Source organism: Epinephelus lanceolatus, chromosome 22, assembly GCF_041903045.1.
Source record: "Epinephelus lanceolatus isolate andai-2023 chromosome 22, ASM4190304v1, whole genome shotgun sequence".
NCBI lineage: Eukaryota > Metazoa > Chordata > Actinopteri > Perciformes > Serranidae > Epinephelus > Epinephelus lanceolatus.
Genome location: NC_135755.1, coordinates 4,088,652 through 4,114,058, shown reverse-complemented (window position 1 = coordinate 4,114,058; position 25,407 = coordinate 4,088,652). Strand labels below are relative to the sequence as shown.

General features: G+C 44.4%; 1 protein-coding gene across 3 annotated transcripts in view; it reads right to left on the bottom strand.

The window, feature by feature from the left end:
• Positions 1–382: 382 nt before the first annotated feature.
• Positions 383–25,407, bottom strand: part of dlg4b (discs, large homolog 4b (Drosophila)) — a 38,442-nt gene continuing 13,417 nt past the window's right edge. For 2 of the 3 annotated variants that reach the window (XM_033609768.2, XM_033609769.2), the window contains 17 exons: positions 23,582–23,707; positions 11,691–11,741; positions 9,509–9,633; positions 9,159–9,328; positions 8,669–8,805; positions 7,647–7,797; positions 7,179–7,447; positions 6,914–7,016; positions 6,714–6,810; positions 6,441–6,617; positions 6,317–6,354; positions 5,583–5,630; positions 5,246–5,347; positions 5,002–5,174; positions 3,181–3,290; positions 2,962–3,053; positions 383–2,861 (listed from right to left, as the gene is read on the bottom strand). In XM_033609768.2, the coding sequence (XP_033465659.1) occupies positions 2,755–2,861; positions 2,962–3,053; positions 3,181–3,290; positions 5,002–5,174; positions 5,246–5,347; positions 5,583–5,630; positions 6,317–6,354; positions 6,441–6,617; positions 6,714–6,810; positions 6,914–7,016; positions 7,179–7,447; positions 7,647–7,797; positions 8,669–8,805; positions 9,159–9,328; positions 9,509–9,633; positions 11,691–11,741; positions 23,582–23,707 (2,076 nt within the window). In that variant the 3' untranslated portion in view covers positions 383–2,754. Of the gene's footprint in view, positions 2,862–2,961; positions 3,054–3,180; positions 3,291–5,001; positions 5,175–5,245; positions 5,348–5,582; positions 5,631–6,316; positions 6,355–6,440; positions 6,618–6,713; positions 6,811–6,913; positions 7,017–7,178; positions 7,448–7,646; positions 7,798–8,668; positions 8,806–9,158; positions 9,329–9,508; positions 9,634–11,690; positions 11,742–20,068; positions 20,634–23,581; positions 23,708–25,407 lie in introns of those variants that run through there. The other variant, XM_033609770.2, reaches the window with a different exon arrangement.

Below are 25,407 nucleotides of genomic sequence, written 5' to 3'. Positions count from 1 at the left end.
TGGCTTGATGTAAAAAATAGATTATTATATTTGTTGATGGTTTTTATAAGAAATGTAATCACAACTAAGATTCCACTTATTTTCTACACAAGACTGTGTGTGATGAATGAGTGTGTGGTTTCATCTGTCTGCTCTAAAAAAGACAACCAAACATTTCAAATGTTGCGTCCATCGAGATTTTACATAGATTTCAACTTGGAAATTTCCTCATTTTATCATTGCCGGACGAAACTTTGCACTTTTAGCGTGACGCTGAAATGATGCAGTTGTCGTCAACACACTCAGTTTCACCACCGAAGCTTTAAACTCAAAATCAGTTCACATGTTGAGACATCATCATCATCATCATTGTCATCATCATATGAATCACACAGAAGTTACATTCAGGTTTTATAAGGAATTTATTTCAATATTTGAATTTAATTTATAACTAATTATTTCATTATACAACAAGCCAGTCGTCGACCCAGCAGCCTCCTCTGTGTGTGTCGTGTAGTGTGTGTTTGTTACTGTAAGTGTGTAGTGTCTGTTACTGTGTGTGTTGTGTGTCACTGTATGTGTGTGTGTGTGTCACAGGCTAATAAATATTGAGATATAAGTTTTAATAATAAAGTGTGTTCTGTCAGTGCTCAGAAAGAAAAGACGACCTCAGGTAACCCCGCCGTGTGTGAGAGAGAGATGATATTACATCATCAATAATTATGATTATTAATAATTATTAGAATTATTCACATGACCCTGATATTCAGTCTAAAAAACCCACTGTTGCCATGGTTACACGGGTGATGTCACAGGTGGATCTCCCAAAGCCCCGCCCCCACCATGTTTACTCAGCTGATTTTCAATGTCCTGGACCTGTTCAGGAGCAGGGAATCATGGATACTGTAGTCCCAGGAGATATCTAGCTGGGACCTGTGGGTATTTGTTGGTGGTGTAATCCTTCACTGGAGCTGGGTACTGTGGGTAATGTAGTCCATAGCCTTTTATTTAAAAAAAGGAAGTGTTCAGTTTCAGTTTGACCTCCTGCTGCTGCTGCCCAGCAAAAACTGTCCACTGCAGCAGAGGAGGATTGTGGGTGTTGTAGTCCAGATGACCAGGGTTTTGTAGTCCAAGCAGAGAGGCATTGTGGGCACTGTAGTCCAACAGAAAGGGGGTTATGGTATTGTAGTCCAGACAGAATGGGATTGTGGGTTTTGTAGTCCTAATGAGGAGGAATGTCAGGGTTGTAGTGTATTGTGGGTGTTGTAGTCCAGATGAGGAGGGTTTGGGGTGTTTCAACCCAAGCAGTGTCGGAACGGTGGGGTGGGGTTAGGGTGTTGTAGTTTATAAAGAGTGGGATTATGGGTGTTGTAGTCCAGAAAGTAGGGGGAGATGTAGTCAGAATGACGATAGTGGATTTTGTAGTCCATGGGAGGAGGATTATAGGGATTATAGTCCAAATGAGGAGAACTGTTGGTGGTCAGGATGAGGACGATTTTGTTTTTTGTAGTCCAAGAAGTGAGGCATTGTGGGCATTTTAGTCCAGCAGAAGCAGGGGTATAAGTCACTGCAGTCGATGCAGAGAAGGACTGTGGGTGTTGTAGTCCTTATATAGAGAATCATTGGTGTTGTGGTCCACATTAAGAGGATTGTGGTTGTTGTAGTCCAGATGACCATGGTTAGGGGTGTTGTAGTCCAAGCAGTGAGGCATTGTGGGCATTGTAATGCAGCAGAAGGAGGGGTTCAGGGCATTGTCATCTCTGCAGAAAGGGTCTATGGGTTTTGTAGTCCATATGAGAAGAATAATGGATGTTGTAGTCCATATGAAGAGGATTGTGGGTGATGTAGTCCACATAAGGAGATTCAAGGGTGTTGTAGTCCATATGAGGTGGTTTGTGGGTGTTGAAGCCTTGTACTCCATATATGGACTATTGTGGGTGTTGTAGTCCATATCAGGAAAATTGTGGGTGTTGTAGTCCATGAGGAGGGTATTGTGTGTGGTAGTCCTTATGAAAAGGGTTGTGGGTGTTGTAATCCATATCTGGAAAATCGTGGGTGACGTAGTCCATATGAAGAGGGTTGTGGGTGTTGTAGTCCATATCTGGAAAATCGTGGGTGGCGTAGTCCATATGAAGAGGGTTGTGGGTGTTGTAGTCCACATGAGGAGGATCATGGGTTTTGTAGTCTAGAGTTTGATACTTTAAGCCCTGAATAGACTGTGTGTTTGAGCCCCATCGTTTTATTTACAGTCACACAAGTCTTTATGTACACTACACACAAGCACACACACACACACGCACGCACACACGCATATACGCGCACACACACCATTTTCACATCACATAAATAAATAAATAATTAAATAAATAAATAGATAAATCAATAAATAAATAGGATAATATAAATACTTCAATACCAACTGAACTCTACAGTCCTGATTCATTATTTACTGATAATACAGGATCAATCAATCAACCAATCAATCAATCATCTGTCCTTATCTGATCCTCTGACACATGGACAGCTCCACCCTCTTCTTTAAAAAACACATCTCACTTGGTTGCCATGGGTACAGCATCCGTCCAATCACTGTGCTCGCTCGGCATCAGAAAGAAAACAAAAACAGTAAAAAGACAAACGTCTGCTCTCGGTCAGGTCACGCCGCTAAGAGGAGGAAGAGGAGGAGGAGGAGGGGGTGGTGTGGTCATGGAAGAGGGCAAGGGGCAGTTGGCGGCTGTTTCCATGGAGACAACGTCAGTTGCTGGCAGTGGCCAATCAGAGTCTGTCACGAGCGGGAACCCAGATATAAGGGCCGCTCTGCTCCTCGATGACGGCTTTGACCAGGTGGTACACCTCCTCGAAACTGTCGCCGTGCACGATGGCTGCACGCCACGCGCACACACACACACACACACATACATACAGTTAACATAAAACCTTAAACCATAAATGTCGTGTTAAACCCGCATGACGAGTTTTTACCTGTGAAACACTCCAGGAAGTCTTGTTCCAGTTTGATGGCTCGATCCAGAGCTTTCCTCGCCTGGTCCTCTGACAGACGCTTGTTCAGATCCCTGCACACACACAAACACACACACACACACATACACACACACTTTGGTTATTTACAGTCCGCTTCAAACAGCAGGGAGAGTCTACATCACCCCCAATGTGACGTATTTCATGACCTCACTGACTTACAGGATGTTCTCCAGTGAGCGAGGTCTGATGAAGATGGCGATGGGGTGAAGCTGAGCCGCCTGCAGCCTCCTCACTGCGTTGGCTGACACGTCCAGGATGCAGTGTTTCCCCTGGTGAACACACATACATCACTAGTGGATATGCACTGATATTTATTCCCCCTTTTGTTCCAGGAAAACAAAGAAATTGACACTATAAAAAAACTGAAGGAATAACACCTTTAAATAAATAACTGCTTCAAAAGTCTCGTTACTATATTTAATATCTATTTTATAGTGCTGTGAAAACGTTTCTTCAAATTCTCCTCCAGACAGCTGGATTTATTCAAGTTTCTCACCAAAAACTACATTTTACAAGATAACACTGAACACATCATAAGACCGTTATAATTTACCCTCACCCAATACTCATTTTTACTAAAGAGAGCTTGAACGCATCATGATTTGACTAAATGTAACCTCCATCAGCTGTTAGCTCCACTGGCTGCTAACAGCAAACTTTAACTAGCTGCTAACCGCTAATGTTAGCTAGCTGCTAACAGCTAACATTAACAAGCTACTAACAGCTAAGAGCCAAGGTTAACAAGCTGCTAACAGCTAACATTAATTAGCTGCTGACAGCTAATTCTAACTAACGCCAACAGCTAACTGTCACTAGCTGCTAACTGCTAATATTAACTAGCTGCTGACAGCTAACATTAACAAGCTACTAACAGCTAACAGCCAAGGTTAACAAGCTGCTAACAGCATACCTTAACTAACTGCTAACAGCAAACTTTAACTAGCTGCTAACCGCTAATGTTAACTAGCTGCTAACAGCTAACATTAACAAGCTACTAACAGCTAACAGCCAAGGTCAACAAGCTGCTAACAGCTAACATTAATTAGCTGCTGACAGCTAATTCTAACTAACGCCAACAGCTAACTGTCACTAGCTGCTAACTGCTAATATTAACTAGCTGCTGACAGCTAACATTAACAAGCTACTAACAGCTAACAGCCAAGGTTAACAAGCTGCTAACAGCTAACAGCCAAGGTTAACAAGCTGCTAACAGCTAACATTAATTAGCTGCTGACAGCTAATTCTAACTAATGCCAACAGCTGACTGTCACTAGCTGCTGACAGCTAACGTTAACAAGCTGCTAACTTTAAATTTAAATAGCTGCCAACATGTAATGTTAACTTGCTGCTAACAGCTTAAGTTAACGAGCTGCTGTCAGCTAACAGCCAAGATTAACTAGCTGCTAACAGCTTACTTTAATGAGATTCCAACAGCTGCTGCTAACTAGCTACTACGGCTAATGTTGACTAACTGCTAACAGCTAGTGTAAACTAGCTGCTAAAGGCTTAATTTAACTAGTTGCTAACAGCCAGCGTTAACTAGCCACTAACAGCCATCAGCTAATGCTAACTAGCTGCTAACAGCTAACATTAACTAGCTCTCCTTCTCCTGATGTCAGATTTATTGTTCACAATGTAACATGAAAGAACAGGCTGCGTTCTCTGACGCAAGGACAGTGCATCCTTTTCTTCCATGGGAAGTTCATCTCACACGTTTTCTGTTGTCCCCAGGACGAAAGGAAATGTCTCAACCTTACAACCACGACATGTTAGCAACATCACCATGGTAACTACACACAGTCTTAATAATCATAATATCGCAGAATATTTTCACAACCTCTCCACTGCAACCGTCATATCCCAGAATATCACTGTGATGACCACCAATCAATCATCTCAATGATGAAAATATCACCATGGTAGCCATGACACCACATGAGCCCTGCAGAGAACATCGCCATGGTCACCGGCATGTCTCACCTGCTCGGCCACCTGTCTGACGCTCTGCACCGACGTCCCGTAGAGGTGGTTGTTGTACTGGCCCGCCTCGATGAAGCGATGGGACTGGATGTCTCGCTCCATCTGTTCCCGTGACCCCACAAAGTGGTAGTCCCGCCCGTCGACCTCATAGTCCCTCCGAGGGCGAGTTGTGTCTGCGGAGAGAGAGATTGTGACATCATGTCCTGTTTGTAAACATCATGTTTTCAGTTTGAACGACACTTACGAGGGACGCAGGAGCCAAACTTGTCGGGGAACTCGGAGAGCAGGTCGTCGTTGACTCTGTCTTTGGTCGGCCCCAGGATGATGACGGGACGAGCATAGTCCACTGCAGACAGAAACAGGTAACTTTATTTACACCTGCTCATTACTGACAAACACACAGTCACACGAAAACATCACAAGAGACACAGTGCTACTTATTGCTTCAGGTACAACTGATGACTGTAAAGTCTAGCTGATAGTTTGTGCAGCTGAACACTAAGTTTACTCCTCATGTGTTGGAGGCAGAGTGTGTGATTGTGTAGTTTCCACTGAGGTCAAAGTTCAAAGGTGACACTGACCTTCAATTTGAGTGATGAGCTCGTAGCTGTGGACGAAACCTTCCCGACCTGTGAGCAGAAAACAACACATAGCAACATGTTGACATTCATTCATTCAGTCAGTCTGTTTCCAGTCACAGTGAAGTGGAGCTACAGTCCCAGCTGGACGAGGACATCTAACTGGACTACTGTCCTTGTCCCAGTATACAAGCACGGGAGGGGAATCCATTTATTGAGCCAAGTATGTGCGACTCCTCTACGATAGGTGGAGATATGCCCCCTTTCAGCTTGTTAGTATTGGACCTTTTTCCTGTTGACCTATTACGTCACAGACCAAACAATGGACAAACAAGTTAGCTACGGTTAGCTAGCAGCTAACTGGTACCATGGTGGACAACTTTACAGCTCTGTACATTTGGTCCATCCAAAAAGTCATGGCTCTGGATGTAGATTTCTCCATGTTGTTACCGGCTTCTTCTTCTCTTACACATTTAATGCTATTGGACTTCTGGGTCAAAGCCTGGGGCGGAAACTGTGGAGCATGCTCAGAGCGCCTCGGCCAGTTTGGCTCTGATTGACTGTATACATGCAGGAGTCACATGATCTGGGTGTGTTAGTCCCACTGTGACAAATTCACTTTGGTGCGATTTCAGTCACACTAACATGTTAACGTGTGTTTTAAAAGTCCAGTTTGAGTTGAATTGATTTTGTGAGTACACTTGAGTGTTTCCCTGTTTGTATGTTGTCAGTTTTACCTTTACTCTTCATGCGTGACCACTCTTTTCTCTCCACTCTGAAACACACAAACACTATGTGTTTACATCAGGAAGCATTCATGGATTGAAGTATTACTACAGTATGGGTGTGTGTTATCTGAACCTGTGTTTGGACGGGATGTATCCCACTTCCTCCAGCTCCCCCTGCTGGTTCACCCGTCTGGCCTGCCACCACTCATCATCTGCGCTGTCCATCACATGGAGCACCTCCCCAAAGTTAAAGTCCAGAGCTTGTGATAGGACGCCACAGTCCCACTGCTTATCATAGTCAAACAATGCCCTGAAACAACAAGGAGTTAACGTGTTAATACCAGCTAATCTCTCTGGGATTTAGGAGCTACCTGTCCAGGTGGTGGTGGTGGTTGGACCGTGTTACCTGAGGTAGAAGCTGCGGTTGGCTCTCAGACTTCCAGATGAGCTGTTCATCATCTGCTCCCTCAGGTCATGGATCTTTGCTTCAAAGCGACTGTACTCTGTCAGGACAGGAAGGATCAGAAAAACTCCACACACTGATTCATCTCCAACGCCCCCGTCACATGGTGTACATGTACTAACAACATGTCGTACAGGTAGTACCTTCAGGTCTGTACTGTGCTACGATGGTAACAGTCTGTCCGGCGTTCTTCAGAGCTGCTGCTGCCTGTTCATGTGTCGCATACCTGAGATCCACACCGTTCACCTGTATATACACACACACAGGTTAGTCTGACACCTAGTGGTAAAAACAGCTACTGAACTGATCTATAGTATACTTTCTCTCTCTCTATCAATAAATTGATATAGATATACTGTATACTGTGTACTTACTCTGAGGACCTGACAACCTGAAGTCTGTACTCACACTGAGGATCTGGTCTCCCTTCCGGAGCTCTCCGCTCAGGTCTGCTGGTCCTCCTGCCAGGATGAAGGAGATGAAGATCCCCTCTCCATCTTCTCCACCCACGATGTTGAAGCCCAGACCGGTGGACCCCCGCTGGACGCAGACCCGGCGGGGCTCCCGGGAGTAATCGTCCTCTCCCATCATGCCTCGGGGAATAGGTGAGTATCGTCGTGGTGACGGAGGAGGGAGGGCATGTGGGTAATCACACATGTAGTCAGGCTCCATGTAGGCTGCAGGGAAATAAAAGGACATGATGTGGAACTGAAGTCCTGCTAGTGCTGTACAGGGATCACTGGTGACATTGTTTAGCTGGAGAGCTAACTGCTAACATGCTAGCGGGCAGTAACAGAAACAGGTAGAGGTACTACTACCTACTGGAGGTAGAACCACAGTAATATTCCAGGTGTTAGAAACAGGAAGTGTACGTACAGCTGGTCAGGTCGGGGGGGCTGTACCGATCAGCAGGGTGGATGTACTGCGAGGTGGGCGTAGCCACCTTCAGGTACACCACCTCCCCTGTGTTCTTCAGGGCTACCACGGCATCCTCATGCAGGATGTCCTCCAGGGACACCTGGTTCACCTGCCGGGGTCAAAGGTCATGTTAGACTAGAACCCTTACAACATATAAGGACACAGAATGGTTCAAAGCTCCATTCATAACGTTGACATTCGGTTTCTAAATCAATATTTGATTGAATTTGATTGTATTATACTAATTAGAGTTAGGCTCGAGGCTGTGTAGGATTTTTTTTTCACTCATGTGATTCAAACATTTCCACTAACTCAGAGCATCCTAAAGACTAAATGTCCAATTATTGAAAAAATACAGATGTAATCATTTTCAAAATTAAAATTGAAGATTACCAATTCAGTGTCTGACCAAATGTCTCCCCTTCTGTTCCTGAGATATGGCATTAAATAATGGCCAGAAAACGTTATGATGTCACAGTGAAGTTAACCTTTGAACTTTTAAATATGAAATGTCATCACTTCATCATTCATCATTTTATCTTGTTAGACATTAGCATAAGAATTCTTGAGTTATGGCCAAAACATGCTTTGTGAGATCACACTGACGTTTGACCACCAAATTCCAATTAGTTTAGTCCAAGTGGACATTTGTGCCAAATTTGAACAGTGACCTTGACCTCTGACCACCAAATTCCATTCAGTTCATCATTGAGTCCAAGTGGATGTTTGTGCCAAAGTTGAAGAAATTCAAGGTGTTCTTGAGATGTTGTGTTCAGGAGAATGAGACGGAAGCACGGTCACAATAAACTCTGACCTTTGACCATTTAATCTAATGATTTCAACCTTGAGTCCAAGTGGATGTTTGTGCCAAATCTGAGGAAATTCACTCAAGGTGTTCTGAACTTGAGACGGCTTGTGTTGAAAACCGCAAAAGAAGCCTTGAATGTAAATATATACTTTTTTTTTTTTTTTTTACGTACTGCCAATATTTTGTCCCCGATCTGTAGCCTTCCGTCCCGATGTGCTGCTCCACCCTCGATGATCTTGGTGACATAAATGCTGTTGTCTCCGGGAACGTGTTGGTTCCCTACACCGCCTGCTATACTGAAGCCCAGACCTGGACCAGAGGGGAACAGGAACCAGGCAGGGACCAGAAGGGAACAGGAACCAGACAGGGACCAGAGGGGAACAGGAACCAGACAGGGACAAGAGGGAGACAGGGACCAGAGAGATAGGGACCAGACAGGGACCAGAGGGGAACAGGGACCAGACAGGGACCAGAGGGGAACAGGAACCAGACAGGGACCAGACAAACAGGGACCAGACAGGGACAGTTTTTAAACCCTTAACGGGATAAATCACAGTTCCAACAGGAACAGATTTTACCCCTATTTTAAGTTCTCCATCTCAACTCAGATATGATCTGTGGAGTAAGGCATGATGCAACAGTATCCTCGTCTCCTTTCCTACCTTTAGGTCCCTTCATCAGTTTGATCTGTGTGATGCGTTCGCTTGGTGGGCGTCGCCGCAGGACATACAGCCTGACGACAGGCCCCGCCTCCTTTAGTGCCTCCACGGCGATGGAGTGAGTGACCTCGCGGACATCCACATCGTTAACAAATACAATGCTGTCATTCACCCTGAAGACGGAGAAAGAGAGACAGAAACTGTTGTTGTGAGGACATTCCTGCATTGTGAGGACATTCGGTTCAGTTCTGACTTCAGAGGACTGCTTGAAGGTTCAGACCCGGGGTCACGGTGTAGGCTTCATGTCACGAACGGTCAGACAGATGTGTGTGTGTGTTTTAATGTGTGTGTACCTGAGGCGTCCGTCCTGGGCGGCTGCTCCTCCGGGAATGATCTTGGTGATAAAGATGGACGGGTCATCTCCGATGTGAGGATTATCGGTTCCTCCTGCAATGCTGAAGCCCAGACCGGAGTTCCCCTGAACACACATCAACACACACACATCACAATGCCGCCTTAGGGTCTATTGCTTCCCCAGAATCTTCCCACAATGCACCTGACTCTAATGGACTCCCAGCAAACCTTTACCAGGGGGCGGAGCCAAACGTTAGCAGCTATTTCAGGTGTTTTGAGATCATAGAATGACAAACAATCTGAACATCATTCTGAACGTCAACATCATTCGATGTTTTGTTTTGTGGTCGTTGAAGGTATTTTAAAAAAACCTTAAAGAATTAAAGCTTAGGAGAAAATATACAGAGCTGGAGTTCAAGTATTTCATATTTGTGTCTGTTTTTGTTATGTGACATTTAACCCTTTAACTGCTGCTGTCTTTTAATGTGAGAATAAGTAGATTTTATAGCAGGATGAAACAAATTAAAATCTGTCTGATCAAAGTAGAAATCAATCAGATGTTGGTCCTCTGGTTCACTTGTGCGATGATGATGAAGACCAGCTGTGACTCTGTGAACATGAGCCTCACATTGAAGTTCAGCCGTGTGATGTCTGAACTGTTTCCTAAAATAACCAGCGGAGAGTTAAAAATAACCTGCTGCTGTCAGTCGGGTGGAGTTTATTTCTGCAGCTTTTAAACACAGAGTGACAGTTTCTAAAAACAGCAGCTGAGACAAAAATAACTCAGAGCTCAGTGTTTGTTCACATGTGAGTGATGACATACGCTCCTCAACTCCCACCTGCTGACACTGGCCTCCATCCACCTCTCCACCTCCCACTCTTACTTCCTCCTCAACCCTATTTCCTGATGACGTACCGAGCCTGGTCACCTGACCTCTCATCCCCTATCTCTGATGATGTACTGACCCTTGTCACCTCCCACCGCCTGACCATCTTACCGCTCATCCCCCCCTCTCCTGACCTCCTTCCTCACCCACCACTGGTTGTTTTTAAACCTCCAGAACCTCCTCTCCACCCTTCGAGACCACTCTACCTGTTCACCTCCACCTGAAAACCAGGGTAACACGGAAAGGATCTCTGTTTTCACTAGTGGAGTCTCCCAGGGTTCAATTCTCGGTCCCCTCCTGTTTTCTTCCTGGATCTGTTACCTACTCTCATGAATTCATCTCCTGACCTCAGTCAAGTAAGTCAACTGACCCTGGTCACCTCCCACTGCCCAACTACCTGACTTCTCTTCCCCTCTCTCTAATGACATACTGACCCTTGTCACCTCCCACCGCCTGACCACCTTACCGCTCATCTCCCCCTCTCCTGACCTCCTTCCTCACCCACCACTGGTTGTTTTTAAACCTCCAGATCCTCCTCTCCACCCTTCAAGACCACTCTACTTGTTCACGTCCACCTGAAAGACAGGGTAACACAGACAGGATCTCTGTCTGAACCCTTGAGCTCCACAACCGGAGTCCCTCAGGGTTCAATTCTGGGTCCCCTCCTGTTTTCTACCTGGTTGACCACAGTCAAGTGAGTCAACTGACCCTGGTCACGTCCCACCGCCTGTCCATCTGACCTCTCAAATCCACTATCTCCTGATGATGTACTGACCCTGGTCACCTTCCGCAGCCTTTCCACCTGACTTCTCTTCCCCTCTATCTTGATGACTTACTGACCCTGGTCATCTCCCACCACCCACACACCTGACCTCTCATCCCCTCTCTCCTGGTAACATACTGACCCTGGTCACCTCCCACCGCCCATCCACCTGACCTCTCATCCTCCCTCTCCTGACCTCCTTCCTCACCCACCACTGGTTGTTTTTAAACCTCCAGATCCTCCTCTCCACCCTTCAAGATCACTCTACCTGTTCACCTCCACCTGAAAGACAGGGTAACACAGACAGGATCTCTGTCTGAACCCTTGAGCTCCACTACCTGAGTCCCTCAGGGTTCAATTCTGGGTTCCCTCCTGTTTTCTACCTGGATGTGTCTCTCATGAATTCTTCCACTGACCACAGTCAAGTAAGTCAACTTTATGTATATCTATATGTTGTGTAGTGTTGTGTATATTTTGTGTGTGTATATATATATATATATATATATTTATATATTGTAGTATATATCTCACCCTCTCCAGAGTGATCTCTTCGTACTCCAGCTCTCCTTCTGATCCGTTCATCTGTGAAAACAGAGAAAGATTTTAATCACATGCAGCATCTCTCTGCTGACTGCTCGTCTCCACGGCAACTCCATGGTAACAGCTGTTGAGCCCTCAGGGGGCTGGTCACCTAGGCAACTGTAACTGTAACTATAGCAACCACCTCTCTCCCCCTCTCATACCATCTCTTCCACAACATGATTATTACATCACTTCCTGCAGGAGTTTGATGGATCATGAATCATATACCTGCGGACGGCAACATTTCATTCACACACAGAGAGAAAGCAGAGACACGTTTAAAACCATTAAGTCTTTAACAATAACTCATTCACACAGAGAGAGAAGGCAGAAAACCACATAAACTACAGGTTATAATAAAATTATAATTCAAATATTTAATGTGACTAAATCCATCATGTTTCCCACCATTATAAACTATGATGTAAATGTAGCTGTGATTTAAAGCTACAGTGTTGTGCTGATGAGGTGTGGCTGAGGTCTTACTAGGTGGTTACTTCAATGTAGTTACTGAGGTACTCTCAGGTGGTCATTACGGGGCTGCTGACATGTTTAGAGTCTTCGTCCTTTACACATCGGGGGCCCTTTTTTTCTTTGTGTGATTCGTTCATACGTCAGCAGATTCTTTCAAACTGTCATGAGTACTTTCTAATAGACCGCAAATATTACGTGACTGTCATTTATTTTTGGCTTGAGGTTGATCTTTCTGAGCTTTCACACCCTGCATATAAAGGCAGCAACCAATCACACTGTGCAGATCAAACATCACATCTCAACAGCTGCAACCTGTTGATGTCACAGCCCTGCTCTGCACCCAGAGACTTTTTTTTTTTTTATAAATGCTCAGAGTGCTGCTCCAGGTGGATGCCCAAGTGTTTGAGAGGTTGCAGAGTGTTGCTCCAGGTGGATGCTCAGGTGTTTGGCAGGTTGCAAAGTAATGCTTCAGGTAGATGCTCAGGTCTTTGGGAGGTTGATACCCAGGTGTTTTGGAGGTTGCAGAGTGTTGCTCCAGGTGGATTCTCAGGTGTTGAGAGGGTTGCAGAGTGTTGCTCCATGTGGATGCTTGGGTGTTTGGGAGGTTGCAGAGTGTTGTTCCAGGTGAATGCTCTGGTGTTTGGGAGGTTGATACCCACGTGTTTGGAAGGTTGCAGAGTGTTGCATTAACACATACATGGGCATAAATATCCAATGTGGCTTTTTAGTGTCCTAGCAATGTTGAAATATAACGTTAACGGCTCTAATCCATTATTCTGCCATTCAGCAGCTTGACACATTCTAAAAACTGAAAATAAATCAACTAAGTCAAAAACTAATAAGCCAACATTGACTCAGATGGAACCCAGTCTGCTTAACTTATTCATCCACAACATCTTACACCCAATATGGACTGTGTTGCTCCTTACACTACATCACCTGACTTTCTGGTAGTACATTTGTGAGTTTTTTTTCCTTGTAAATTTCCCACTATAATCTGAGAGAATATTTAAGATTGGCTAGTACTAGCCCTATCCATGACCTCTTTGCCCTAATCCTAACTGCTTCTGACCTTGGCATGCTGTCATGACGAGTGCAAGCCAATCACAGCAAGCAGTGGGATCCATAATAATGCATCACAGGGAGATGGGTGTAAGTAGCTGAAGAGCTGTGTGTAACTATGCAAAGAGACACTCCATATTTTTTTGTGGGCATGAAGGGTTTGCTTTGTACATGGAGAACAAAATGCTGCACAATGGTTCAAACAAGAGACAAAGATCCCTCTGAGCAACAGCTGAATAAGAACAGAAGAAAGCAGCAGTCACTGGTAAAACAACCTGGAAGCTTAGCATCAAAACATGTGCAGATTCAAACAGGAACAAGCTCCAGGAATGCCTCTAACAAGCTGGAATAAACCTTAGCAAAGCTGTTCTTTATTTCACAGTAGAAACAGAAGGTTAGTCTTTAAGGTTAGCACTGTTGGAATATCATCTGATCATACTAGGGACTGATACACAGCAGGACTCACGTCTGCCTTGTTTCTCAGCTTTGAAAAGTTAGCGTCAACGTTCCCTAAAGTGTGTCACCTCGTCAGGATACGTCACCGTCAGCATCAACACGCTTCAACTCTCCAGAAACGGCTTCATCATGTTCTCCCCTCAGAACACAACATCCCTGTTTCTCTCCATATAGTTAATGTCACGATGCCACCAACATGTGCTGCCCTTTAGTTACTATAATAATAATAACAAACTGTATTTATATAGCACCTTTCATACAAGAAATGCAGGACAAAGGTCTTTACAATAAGGGCACTATACGAATTAAAACAGACGAACAAGGCAATGCAATACAACAGGACATTTAAAACAGTTTAAAACACGGATTAACTGATTCATAAAATCATAGAGTTGTAAAATTATAAATCATAAAATCAAAGATTTTAAAAGAGCTGCAGCAGCATGAAGCATAAAAAGGAGTTTCAGACCTGTATGAGGAAAGTCAGAGCTAGTTAAAGGCAAAAGTAAACCATACGTTTTTAGCTTTCTTTTAAAAATAGCTAGCTTCCCTGATATCTATATGTACTGTGTTCCAAAGCTGTGGGGCGTAATTGACAAAGGCTGCATCTCTGATCTTCTTCCTGCCGTTTCTAGGAACCTCCAATAAACCAGCAGCAGATGATTGCAGTGTTCTTGGAGGCAAAAAGTTAATAAGGGAGTTAGCGATGTAGCTCAGTCCCAGCCCATGTAGCGCTTTGTATACAAGGAGGAGGAGCTTAAAATCAGTTCTTAATGTAACAGGAAGTCAGTGCAGAGCAGCTCTGGCTGGCCTGATGTGTCTCCTCTTGGTTCTGGTTCACAGTCGAGCTGCAGAGTTTTGAATGAGCTGAAGTCTCTCAGTGGTAGGGCTGGGCGATATAACGACTATGTACGATATATCGATATACTTTTAAGCAAGATATAAACTTAGACAACACTGTTTATATCGATATAGGGCGTTACACGACGCTTACTAGTGTGCATCTCTCCTTTCTCACAGTCTCCACACAGCGCCACCCCCCTCACTCACTCACAAGTTCTCCAGCAACACTTTTTAGAGACATAGCCTGATGTGCACCTCCTCAGAAATATAACCACACTTCACAGCAACGCAGACCTCCTGTCTGTTTCTGAAAGCAATTATTTACTTAAATGTCACAGATAAGAAACAACAGATTGTGAAGAAAGCCTCCACACAATACAGTATTTTTAAGTCCCATATGAGCAGAGGAAATCTCCGCTAATCGCTTGGCTAATTTATACAATGTAAAATGCCATAGGCTTGTGCTAATAATGTTAGCATGTAATGTTACGTTTGTTGAATGTTGCTGTTGTCCCTGACTTCATATCAGTAGGTGAAAAGTTTGCTAGCTACTAGGCTAATTTATACAATGTAAAATGCCATAGGCTTGTGCTAACAACGTTAGCATGTTAAATTTCTTTGGAAAAAGTGTTTAGTATAAGACAGTTGTTTTGTTGGTTAATCTTGTGAGCTGTAATGGAGCTGAATTTTGTAGTGTTACCTTTGTTAAATGTTGCTGTTGTCCCTAGTTTTATATGAGAAGAGGAAAAGATCGCTAGCTGCTAGGCTAATTTATACAATGTAAAATGCCATAGACTTGTGCTAATAACATTAGCATGTTGTATTTGTGGGGAAAATGTGTCCAGATAAAGACAAGTGTTTGTCTGTGAATGCTGCAAGTTATAGTGAAGCTGATTTGTGTACTTGTGTTTGAAATTGTCTCTATTAAGCCATGTTTAATGTGTGTTAAATGTGTGTTTTGAATCAACTAAACTTTACAGCACTTTACAGAAAAAATCCCTGTCTTTGCATTTTATCTTTATCACAGTCTGTTTTTGTAAAACTGCTTGACATCTCAAATGTGGCTTTGACTTGCAACTGAAAACATGTTGCCTGTTTCTTAGAAAATACCGAGATATACATAGTGTATCACCAGTCAACCTGTAAATACTGAGATATGAATTTTTGTCCATATCGCCCGGCCCTACTCAGTGGTGTTTTTTGGACGGCTGGTAAAAAGTGCGTTACAGTAATCGAGTCAGCTTGAATTAAAGACAGGAATCAGTTTCTCTGCATCTTTTTCATTTAGAATGGTCGTACCTTGCCTATGTTCTGTTTCTGAGGTGGAGAAATGATGGGTTCGTCACCTTGTTAATGTGGGACTTGAAGCTTAGATTTAAATCTAGGATCACACCAAAACTCGTCACCTCAGATTTATTCCAGGGAGTTCAATTCCCAAAATTATTAAGCAGCATCGGCCGACGTTTTGGTTGTCATCAGTTTGGTTACTTAAACTGTCCGTAATAAATGAGCAGCTGTCAGACAGCTTCGGAAGGCCAAATGAGACCAACACAGTCTGTTTATAATGAGGTGAAATTGTCTGTCAGTCTGTCGGTAACACGGTGAACCCTGAGTCCCTGCAGGCTTCACAGCTGTCGACACTACAGCGCTCACTGTCCTCATTGTGTTTGTCTCTGGAGAATCTGGAGGAGCTTCAATAGAGTTATATAACAGAGACAGAGGGGGGAGGGCAGGAGAGATAGACTGACAGCAGCAGAGGCACTGTTACAGTTCACTCTGAATTAATTAAACCTCTTTCTCATTTCCCATGACAGCTCTCTCTCTCTCTCTCTCTCTCTCTCTCTCTCTCTCTCTCTGTGGTTCTGCCACTCTGAGTCTATGTCCCTCGACCACGTGGTGTGAGATGACAGAGGGTTGTTAAGAAAAGGTCAAAAACATGAAAACCGCTCTGCGTTCATGGCAGAGTCCGGAACTGAGTGAGTGTGCAGTACTGATACAGCTGCAGTCTGTAAGGAACAGAACAAACCTGGACCAACACGGGGCAAACCTGAACTAATGCGGGGCAAACCTGAACCCTAAGGAACAAGCCTCGACCACAAGAAAGAAATGTGGACTATGAGGAACCTGGGCCACAAAGTACAAGCCTGGACCATGAGGAACAAGACTGTACCCTGAAGAACAAACCTGGACCACAAGAAATGGTTCTTGACCACAAGATGACGAACAATTCTGGACCGTAAGGGAGAGTTCTGGACCACAAGAAACAAACTTGAATCATTAAGAACAAACCTGAACCACCAAAAACAAAGCTAGACCACAAGGAACAAACCAGGAACACGAACAGCAAATCTAGACCACGAGGAATAAACTTGGAACATGAGAAACAAACCCTGGACCACAACTAACAAAACCTGGACCTTGATGAAACTAATCTGGACCACAAAGAACAAACCTGGCCTACAAGAAACAAATCTTGACCACAAGCAACAAACCTGGACCACGAGAAACAAAACTGGAACATGAGAATATGGACCACAAGGAAACAGCCTGGACCATAAGGAACAAACCTGGACATCAAGAAACAAACCTGAACCACGAGAAAGAATTCTTGACCACAGGTAACAATCCTGAAAGACGAGGAACAATTCTGGACCACAAGGAACAAACCAGGACCACGAGGATCCAATCTGGACCACAATGAACAAACCTGGACAATGAGAAACAAACTTGAACCACAAAGGACAAACCTGGACTGCAAGAAACAACCATGAGGAAAACACCTGGATCACAAAAAACAAGCCTGAACTATTAGCAACAAGACTGAACCTCAAGGAACAAACCTGGACCATGATCCTCAACCATGAGGAACAAACTTGGACCAAGAGGAACAAGCTTAAACTATGAGGAACAATTCTGGACCACAAAAAACAAAACTGGACCACAAATATAAAACCTGGACCCCGAGGAACAAACCTGAACTACGAGAAACATTTCTGGACCATGACAAACAAACCTGATCCCTAAGGAACAAGCCGGGACCTACGATGAGCGAACCGGAACCAGAAAGGAGCAGACCTGGACCATGAGAAGCAAACTTGAACCAATGAGGGTTAAACCTGGACCCCAAGAAACAAACCTGAAACAATGAGGAAGTAAACCTGAACTAATGAGGGGCAAACCTGGACCACAAGAAACAAACCTGGAACATGAGATAAAAAATTAGAACACCAGGAACAAATCTGAACAAGTGAGGAAAAAACTTGAATCCCCAAGAACCAACCCGAACCCTGAGAAACAAGCCTGGACCAACGAGGGGCAAACCAGAACAACAAGGGACAAACTTGGACCACGAGAAACAAACCTGAACCATGAGAAAAAAAATCTGGACTACCAGGAACATACCTGGACCATGTCAAACAAACCTGGACCCTGAAGAACAAACCTTGAACATGAGGAAAATACCTTGACCATGAGGAACAAGCCTAAACCACAAGAAACAACCCTGAAGCACAAACAACAAACCTGAACCACAAGAAATAAACCTGGACCCTGGGAAACAAACCTGGACCACCAGAAACAAACTGGAACCACAAGGAACAAACCTAAACAACAACAAAAAGGCCTGAACCACAATAAAAAAAAAAAAGTCTAACCATGACAAAGAAACCCGAAACCACGAGAAGCAATTCTGGACCACAAGTAACAAACATGAAAGATGAGGTATGATTCTGGACCATGAGGAGCAAGCCTAGACTACGAGGAACAAACTTGAACCATGAGAAACAAACGTGAACCATAAGGAATGATCCTGAACCATGAGGAACAAGGCTGGACCACCAGGAACAAACCTGAACTATGAGAAACAAGGCTGGACCACCAGGAACAAACCTGAACTATGAGGATCAAGGCTGGACCACCAGGAACAAACCTGAACTATGAGGATCAAGGCTGGACCACCAGGAACAAACCTGAACTATGAGGATCAAGGCTGGACCACCAGGAACAAACCTGAACTATGAGAAACAAGGCTGGACCACCAGGAACAAACCTGAACTATGAGGATCAAGGCTGGACCACCAGGAACAAACCTGAACTATGAGGATCAAGGCTGGACCACCAGGAACAAACCTGAACTATGAGGAACAAAGCTGGACCACCAGGAACAAACCTGAACTATGAGGATCAAGGCTGGACCACCAGGAACAAACTTGAACTATGAGGAACAAGGCTGGACCAAAAGGAACAATCCTGGACCACCAGGAACAAACCTGAACTATGAGGAACAAGGCTGGACCACCAGGAACAAACCTGAACTATGAGGAATAAGGCTGGACCAAAAGGAACAAACCTGAACTATGAGGAACAAAGCTGGACCACCAGGAACAAACCTGAACTATGAGGAACAAGACTGGACCACCAGGAACAAACCTGAACTATGAGGAATAAGGCTGGACCAAAAGGAACAAACCTGAACTATGAGGAACAAAGCTGGACCACCAGGAACAAACCTGAACTATGAGGAATAAGGCTGGACCAAAAGGAACAAACCTGAACTATGAGGAACAAGGCTGGACCACCAGGAACAAACCTGAACTATGAGGAACAAGGCTGGACCACCAGGAACAATGCTAACACTGTTGTTGCTAACTTCAGTTGAAGCTCACAGTCACTTAAGTCATGCTAACTCTACTAGTTTACTGAAGACAAAACGATCCGTATTGTAGCTAAATGAAGGATTACAGTCTATTTGCTAACTTTAGATAAAACTAACAGTTGGGTAGCTCACAAAAATCAAAGATGTCGAGTTACTAGCATCAGTGGATGCTAACAGTCCTGTAGTCTTTGGCTTTTATATACAGCTTTACCTAAAGCTAACACCCAACTGGTCAACTGAATTCTAAGATTGACAACTAAAAAATGTCTTTATACTACATGTGGACAGAATTTTACTTTACATGGATGGATATATTCTTTTTAAAAAATATTGTGTGGACATATTTTTTCTTTAAATTGAGGGTAAAATATGTGTTTTCAAAAATGTGCGCATACGTGTGGACAGGACCTAAATGTGCAGTGTAGCTGCTAGCTTCAGTGGAAGCTAACAGTCCTGTAGCTAACAAAGGTTAGCCAGGTTCAGGAAGATAGAGCCCAAGCATCCACCCGACCTTTGACCTTCGACATGCACACAGAGCAAAAACCCATTACCCATTACCAGAACACGAGTCAGAGAAGACAGGAGAGCAACATTAGACCCGCCTCCTGAAACTTTGTCCTCGTTACAACATGACTGCTTCCACTGAAGGCCCCTCCCCCTCCACACATACATGACCTCATCGCTCTGCATCCTGCACACATCTGGTTAAAAAAGAAACATAGCGACAACGTGAGCTTCTGAAACGAATGCACGACACAGCACCTTCGTCTTCATCTGTCCACAGGGGGCGCCAAAACCAATCCAACATTAAAGTTCCCCGTTAATGAAAGGTTCCTACCATCATCCTCTGCCTGTGTCTCTTTGCACGCCTCACATTGTTGATGAATCGTCTTCCCATCTTCTTGGCGTACCACACCGACACAAACATCACTTCCTGTCTCTCTCTCTGCCTGTCTGTCTCTCTCTCTCTCTGTCTTCAGGAGGACGGCTGTTACATAAAGACTGACGGAGTGACGGATGAATAATTAACCAGCCACCAGAGAAGAAGAGGCACACAGAGGGAGAGGAGGCTCTCAGCGGCAGCAGCAGGAGGAGAAGAAGCTCGTTAGGTGTCGTTTCCTGGACACGTTAACGAAGCAGAGAGACATGACGGACAGCTCAGAGCATCACTCCATCCTCCCTCGTTTATCCAGAGAGGGGGAGAGAGAGGGAGGTGATGAAGATGAGGATGAGGATGAGGATGAAAATGAAGATGAAGAATCGTCCGTCTGATGAAGAGAAACGAAAACAGAAAACAGAAAAAGAGAGAGAGAGGCTGTGTGTCGCTCGCCCTCTCTGTCATCCCTCGTTCCTCCTCCGCTCGCCCGCTCACTCTCTCACTCTCTCACTCTCTCACTCTCTCTCTCTCTCTTTGCTCGACCCTCCTGACGCTCTGCTGCACACCTCTCTCTCTCTCTCTCTCTCTCTCTCTCTCTCTCCTCTCTACGTCCCTGTGTCTCTCTGCCACATTCTCTCCCTCTCTACCGCTCTGAAGGAATCCCCTCCCCTCTGTGATGTCACTCTGCCACGGGCCGTGAGACAGAGAGACAGACAGAGAGGCAGAGGGACACAGAGGGAGACAGTGAGACAGACAGAGAGACAAAGACAGAGACAGAGACGCACAGAGTAATTGAATTCTTACAAAAAGAATGATTTCAGCAAACACACACACACACACACACACACATTCAGGCTAATGTTGTTGCCATGGTAACAACCCCCCCTTCCATTCTTGCCGTTGCCATGGTGACGGTGGAGCAGGGTGAAAAAAAAAGGCAGAGGGATGCATCAGATGCAGAGTGGGCAGGAGCAGCCCACGCTGCTGCTGAGTGTGTGAGTGTCAGTAATTAAGAGGAGGATGATGATGAAGGAGGAGGAAGGACTGATCTGAGCTCAGTGAATATTAATAACATGGAACAGCTGACCTCAACAAACCAGCTGGACTCTGATCTGAGATCTGATCTCAGACACACCCCCCAAAAAATCCTCTTCAAGGACCCACAGTACAGCCTAAGGTTTTCTTATAAACGCCTAAAGCCCCAGAGTGTCCTCAAGGACCTGTCAAACATGCTCAGTGATCCACAGTACCATCCCAAGCTCTAATATAACCTCCTAAAGCCCTTGAACATCCTCAAGGACCTGTCAAACATGCTCAGTGAGCCACAGAACCATCCCAAGCTGTAATATAACCTCCTAAAGCCCTTGAACATCCTCAAGGACCTGTCAAACCTGCTCAAGGACCTGTCAAACCGGCTCAAGGACACACAGTACCATCTCAAGCTCTCCTATAACCGTCTTTAGCCCTGAAGCATCCTCAAGTACCTGTCAAACCTGCTCAAGGACTCAGGGTGCCAGGATCCCACGACCCCCTTGAATGTCCATGATGACCTCTTCAACCTGCTCAAAGTCCTGTTAAACCTGCCTGAGGAAGTCTCAACCCTGCTCAAGGACCTCTCAAACCTGCATAGGGGCCCATAGCACTAGCTCAAGCACCTATAACCTTCTAAACCTCAAGGACATCCTCAGGGACCTCTTAAACCTGCTTGAGAATGTCCCATACCTAGTCAAGGACCTCTCAAACTCTGCTCAAAGACCTTTTAAACTTACTCAGAGACCTTTCAAAACTTCTTAAGGACCCATATTGCCACCAATTTAAAACATGTTTGGGAGCTTTTTCCTTCACTGACACCACAGCTGAAGATAGACTGTACAGGTGGGAGAGAGACAGGAAATGACACGCAGCAGAAGGCTGCGAGTCCTAATCAAACCCGAGCTGCTGCAAGGACTCAGCCTATATGGGGTACCCACTTTACCAAGTCAGCTAGAGGTTGCCCCCATAGTACATTCTTAAGTACTCCTGTAAGCCCCTAAACTCCTAGAATGTCCTCAAGGACCCATAAAGCCTGCTCAAGAATGTCTCAAACATGTATAAAGAGCCATAATACCACCTCAAGCACTCCTATAACCTCCTAAACTTTGACAATGTCCTCAATGACCTCTTAAACACACTCAAGAACCTCTCAAATCTACTCAAGGACCTGTTAAACTTGTTCTAGGATCCATAGTACCATCTCAATCACTCCTTTAACCTCCTAAACTCTAACAATGCCCTCAAGGACCTGTCAACCCTGCCTAAGGACCTGGCGCACCTGCTTAAGAACCATAGTAAAACCTGAAGAACCCCTAGAACATCCTCAAGGACCTCATAAACCTGCTCAAAGATGTCTCAAACCTGCCCCATAGCATCTCATAGCAACTTCCTCAAGGCCTTGTCAAACCTTATTAAGGATGTCTCATACCTGCATAAGGACTCATAGTGCTATCTCAAGCACTCCTATAAACTCCTTAACCCCAAAGAACCCTAAGAATGTCCTCAAACTTCCTCATCTCACCAGAACATTGTCAGTGACCTTTAAACTGTTTCCAGGGACATTTAGAACCTCCCCATGGACCTTTGAGCCTCCCTCAAGGACCATAAAAGTTTCCTCAAAAACTTCTTAATGACCATTAGAGCCTACTTAGCAGCCCGTGGACCATCCTCTAGGACCCTTAGAACCTTGTCAAGACCCTCTGGAACCTCTCGAAGGACATCTCAAATCCCCTTAGGGTTCCTGCAACCTGAAGAATGCTCTCAACGACTCCTCAAGGACTGAGACCTGTCAGCTGAAACAAAAACGTGTCTTTCTTAGAGTATGTCAGTTTAGTTTGAGCTGTGAGTGCTGAGAACAGTTTGCAGCAAACAGGTCAGTTTGCGGTGAACAGCGCCCTCTGGTGGAGACAGCAGAGTAGAAACTGATTCTATTGATAAAAACAGAAATAAGAAAAGTTCACAGTAATTTGTATTGACCTGTATCGGTCTGTGCACATCCACCACACACACACTGTGTGTCGCTGTGTCATGTTGGTGGAGTAAAGAAAAGCATCTAATCTGAAAACATGTTTAAGCACACTGGGTTTTATTAAACACCTCAAAAACCTCTTTAAGGACCTCTGGAACTCTCTCAAGGACTCCAGAACCTCTTTAACTTTTTGACGGATCACTGAAACCTTCTGGACCCTCCTCAATGACCCCCAGAATGTTTTCAAGGATCTCTTAAAGCTCATCAAGGACCTCTGAAACCTTGTCAAGGACTCTAGAACCTCTTGAAGTTGTTCACTAACCACTGATCCTTCTGGACCATCCTCAATGATCCCCAGAATGTTCTCAAGGACCTCTCCGGAGTTCCTAAAAATGTCCTTACAAACACTGTTTGGCTGACAGCTGAACGTAGTGTGTGTGTGTGTGTGTGTGTGTGTGTGTGTGCATGCGTACGGTGAGTGCGGCAGGGTGTGTGTATCCGTCCAGGTGTGCGTGGCTCAGCTCAGTGCTGCGTCCGTGGGTCATGTGACCGGGGCTGGGATCGATAGGCGGAGTCTCATCGTCTTGGTAACGATACTTCTGCAGAGACACAGATCACATCAGGTGTTAGCTGTTAGCATTTTTTCGCTATAGTAGATGCATGTGAACTGATACCAGTATGTCCAGTACTCCCATTATCATCAAAGTTTATTCTACGGCCACCAGTTCTACTGTAACATTTAATCGGCTGTCATCACTGGTGCAGGACAAGGGAGCTGCAGTACCTCCCAAGAACCTCCAGAACCCCCTTATGGACCCCAATAACCCCCTCAAGAACTCCAACGACTTCTGCAAGGATCTCCAGGAGACCCTGTGTCCTCATATAAGACATCACATTTTGGGTTTGATTCATCTTATATCTTATGTTTAACTTAGACCTGTTGTCCTCGTTCAAGGACACGTCTTTGTGCCATCTAGTGGTGGCAACAGCACAACACATTAATCTGTGTTGCAACAAGATGGCAGCCATCTCTGCCCAGTCAGTCTGCAGTCGCCCCCGACACAAAAGTGGACAAGATCCAAAACCTGATCACATTTTATGGATGAAACTTGTTAATTTAGTCTTAATAACATCTGTGGCTTGATAAGGCAACAAACTTGACCAATTTTAGCAACAGTAACAAGCTAAGTCGCTGTTAATTAGGAAGTACTTATTTGAGGACATTGGGACTTAATTGTCATCTTGTTTGAGGATGTTGGGACTTTATTGTTGTCCTGTTTTACAACGCTGGGGCTTAATTGTCAATGTTTTTGGGGGGCGTTTGGGCTTTATTGCTACCTCATTTTAGGACTTTGGGGCTTAATTGTCATCTTATTTGAGGACATCAATACTTTGTTATCGTCTCTATTTGAGGACATCGATACTTTGTTATCGTCTCTATTTGAGGACGTTGGATCTTTGTTATCATCTCGTTTGAAGACATTGGGACTTTGTTATCGTCTCGTTTGAGGACATCGATACTTTGTTATCGTCTCTATTTGAGGACGTTGGATCTTTGTTATCATCTCGTTTGAAGACACTGGGACTTTGTTATCATCTCGTTTGAGGACATTGGGACTTTGTTATCGTCTTGTTTGAGGACATTGGGACTTAATTATTGTCTTGTTTGAGGACATTGGGACTTTGTTATCATCTTGTTTGAGGACACTGGGACTTGTTATCATCTCGCTTGAAAACGTTGTGACTTTAGCATCTTGTTTGAGGATATTGGAACTTTGTTACCGTCTTGTTTGAGGACACTGGGACTTTGTTATTTCATTTTAGGACACTGGGACTTAATTATCATTTCGTTTTAGGACATTGGGACTTTGTTATTGTCTTGTTTGAGGACACTGGGACTTGTTATCATCTCGCTGAAAAATATTGTGACTTTATCATCTTGTTTGAGGGCGTAGGGACTTTATTGTATCATTTGAGGACACTGGAACTTTGTTATTGTCTTGTTTGAGGACACTGGAACTTTGTTAACATCTTGGTTTAGGACATTGGGACTTTGTTATCATCTCGCTGAAAAATGTTGTGACTTTATCATCTCGTTTGAGGGCGTAGGGACTTTATTGTATCATTTGAGGACATTGGAACTTTGTTATTGTCTTGTTTGAGGACATTGGGACTTTATCATCTAATATGTGGGTGTTGAGACTTTGTGTCTTGTTTGAGGACATTGGGACATTGGTATCATCTCGTTTGAGGACACTGGGACTTGTTATCATCTCGCTTTAAAAACGTTGTGACTTTA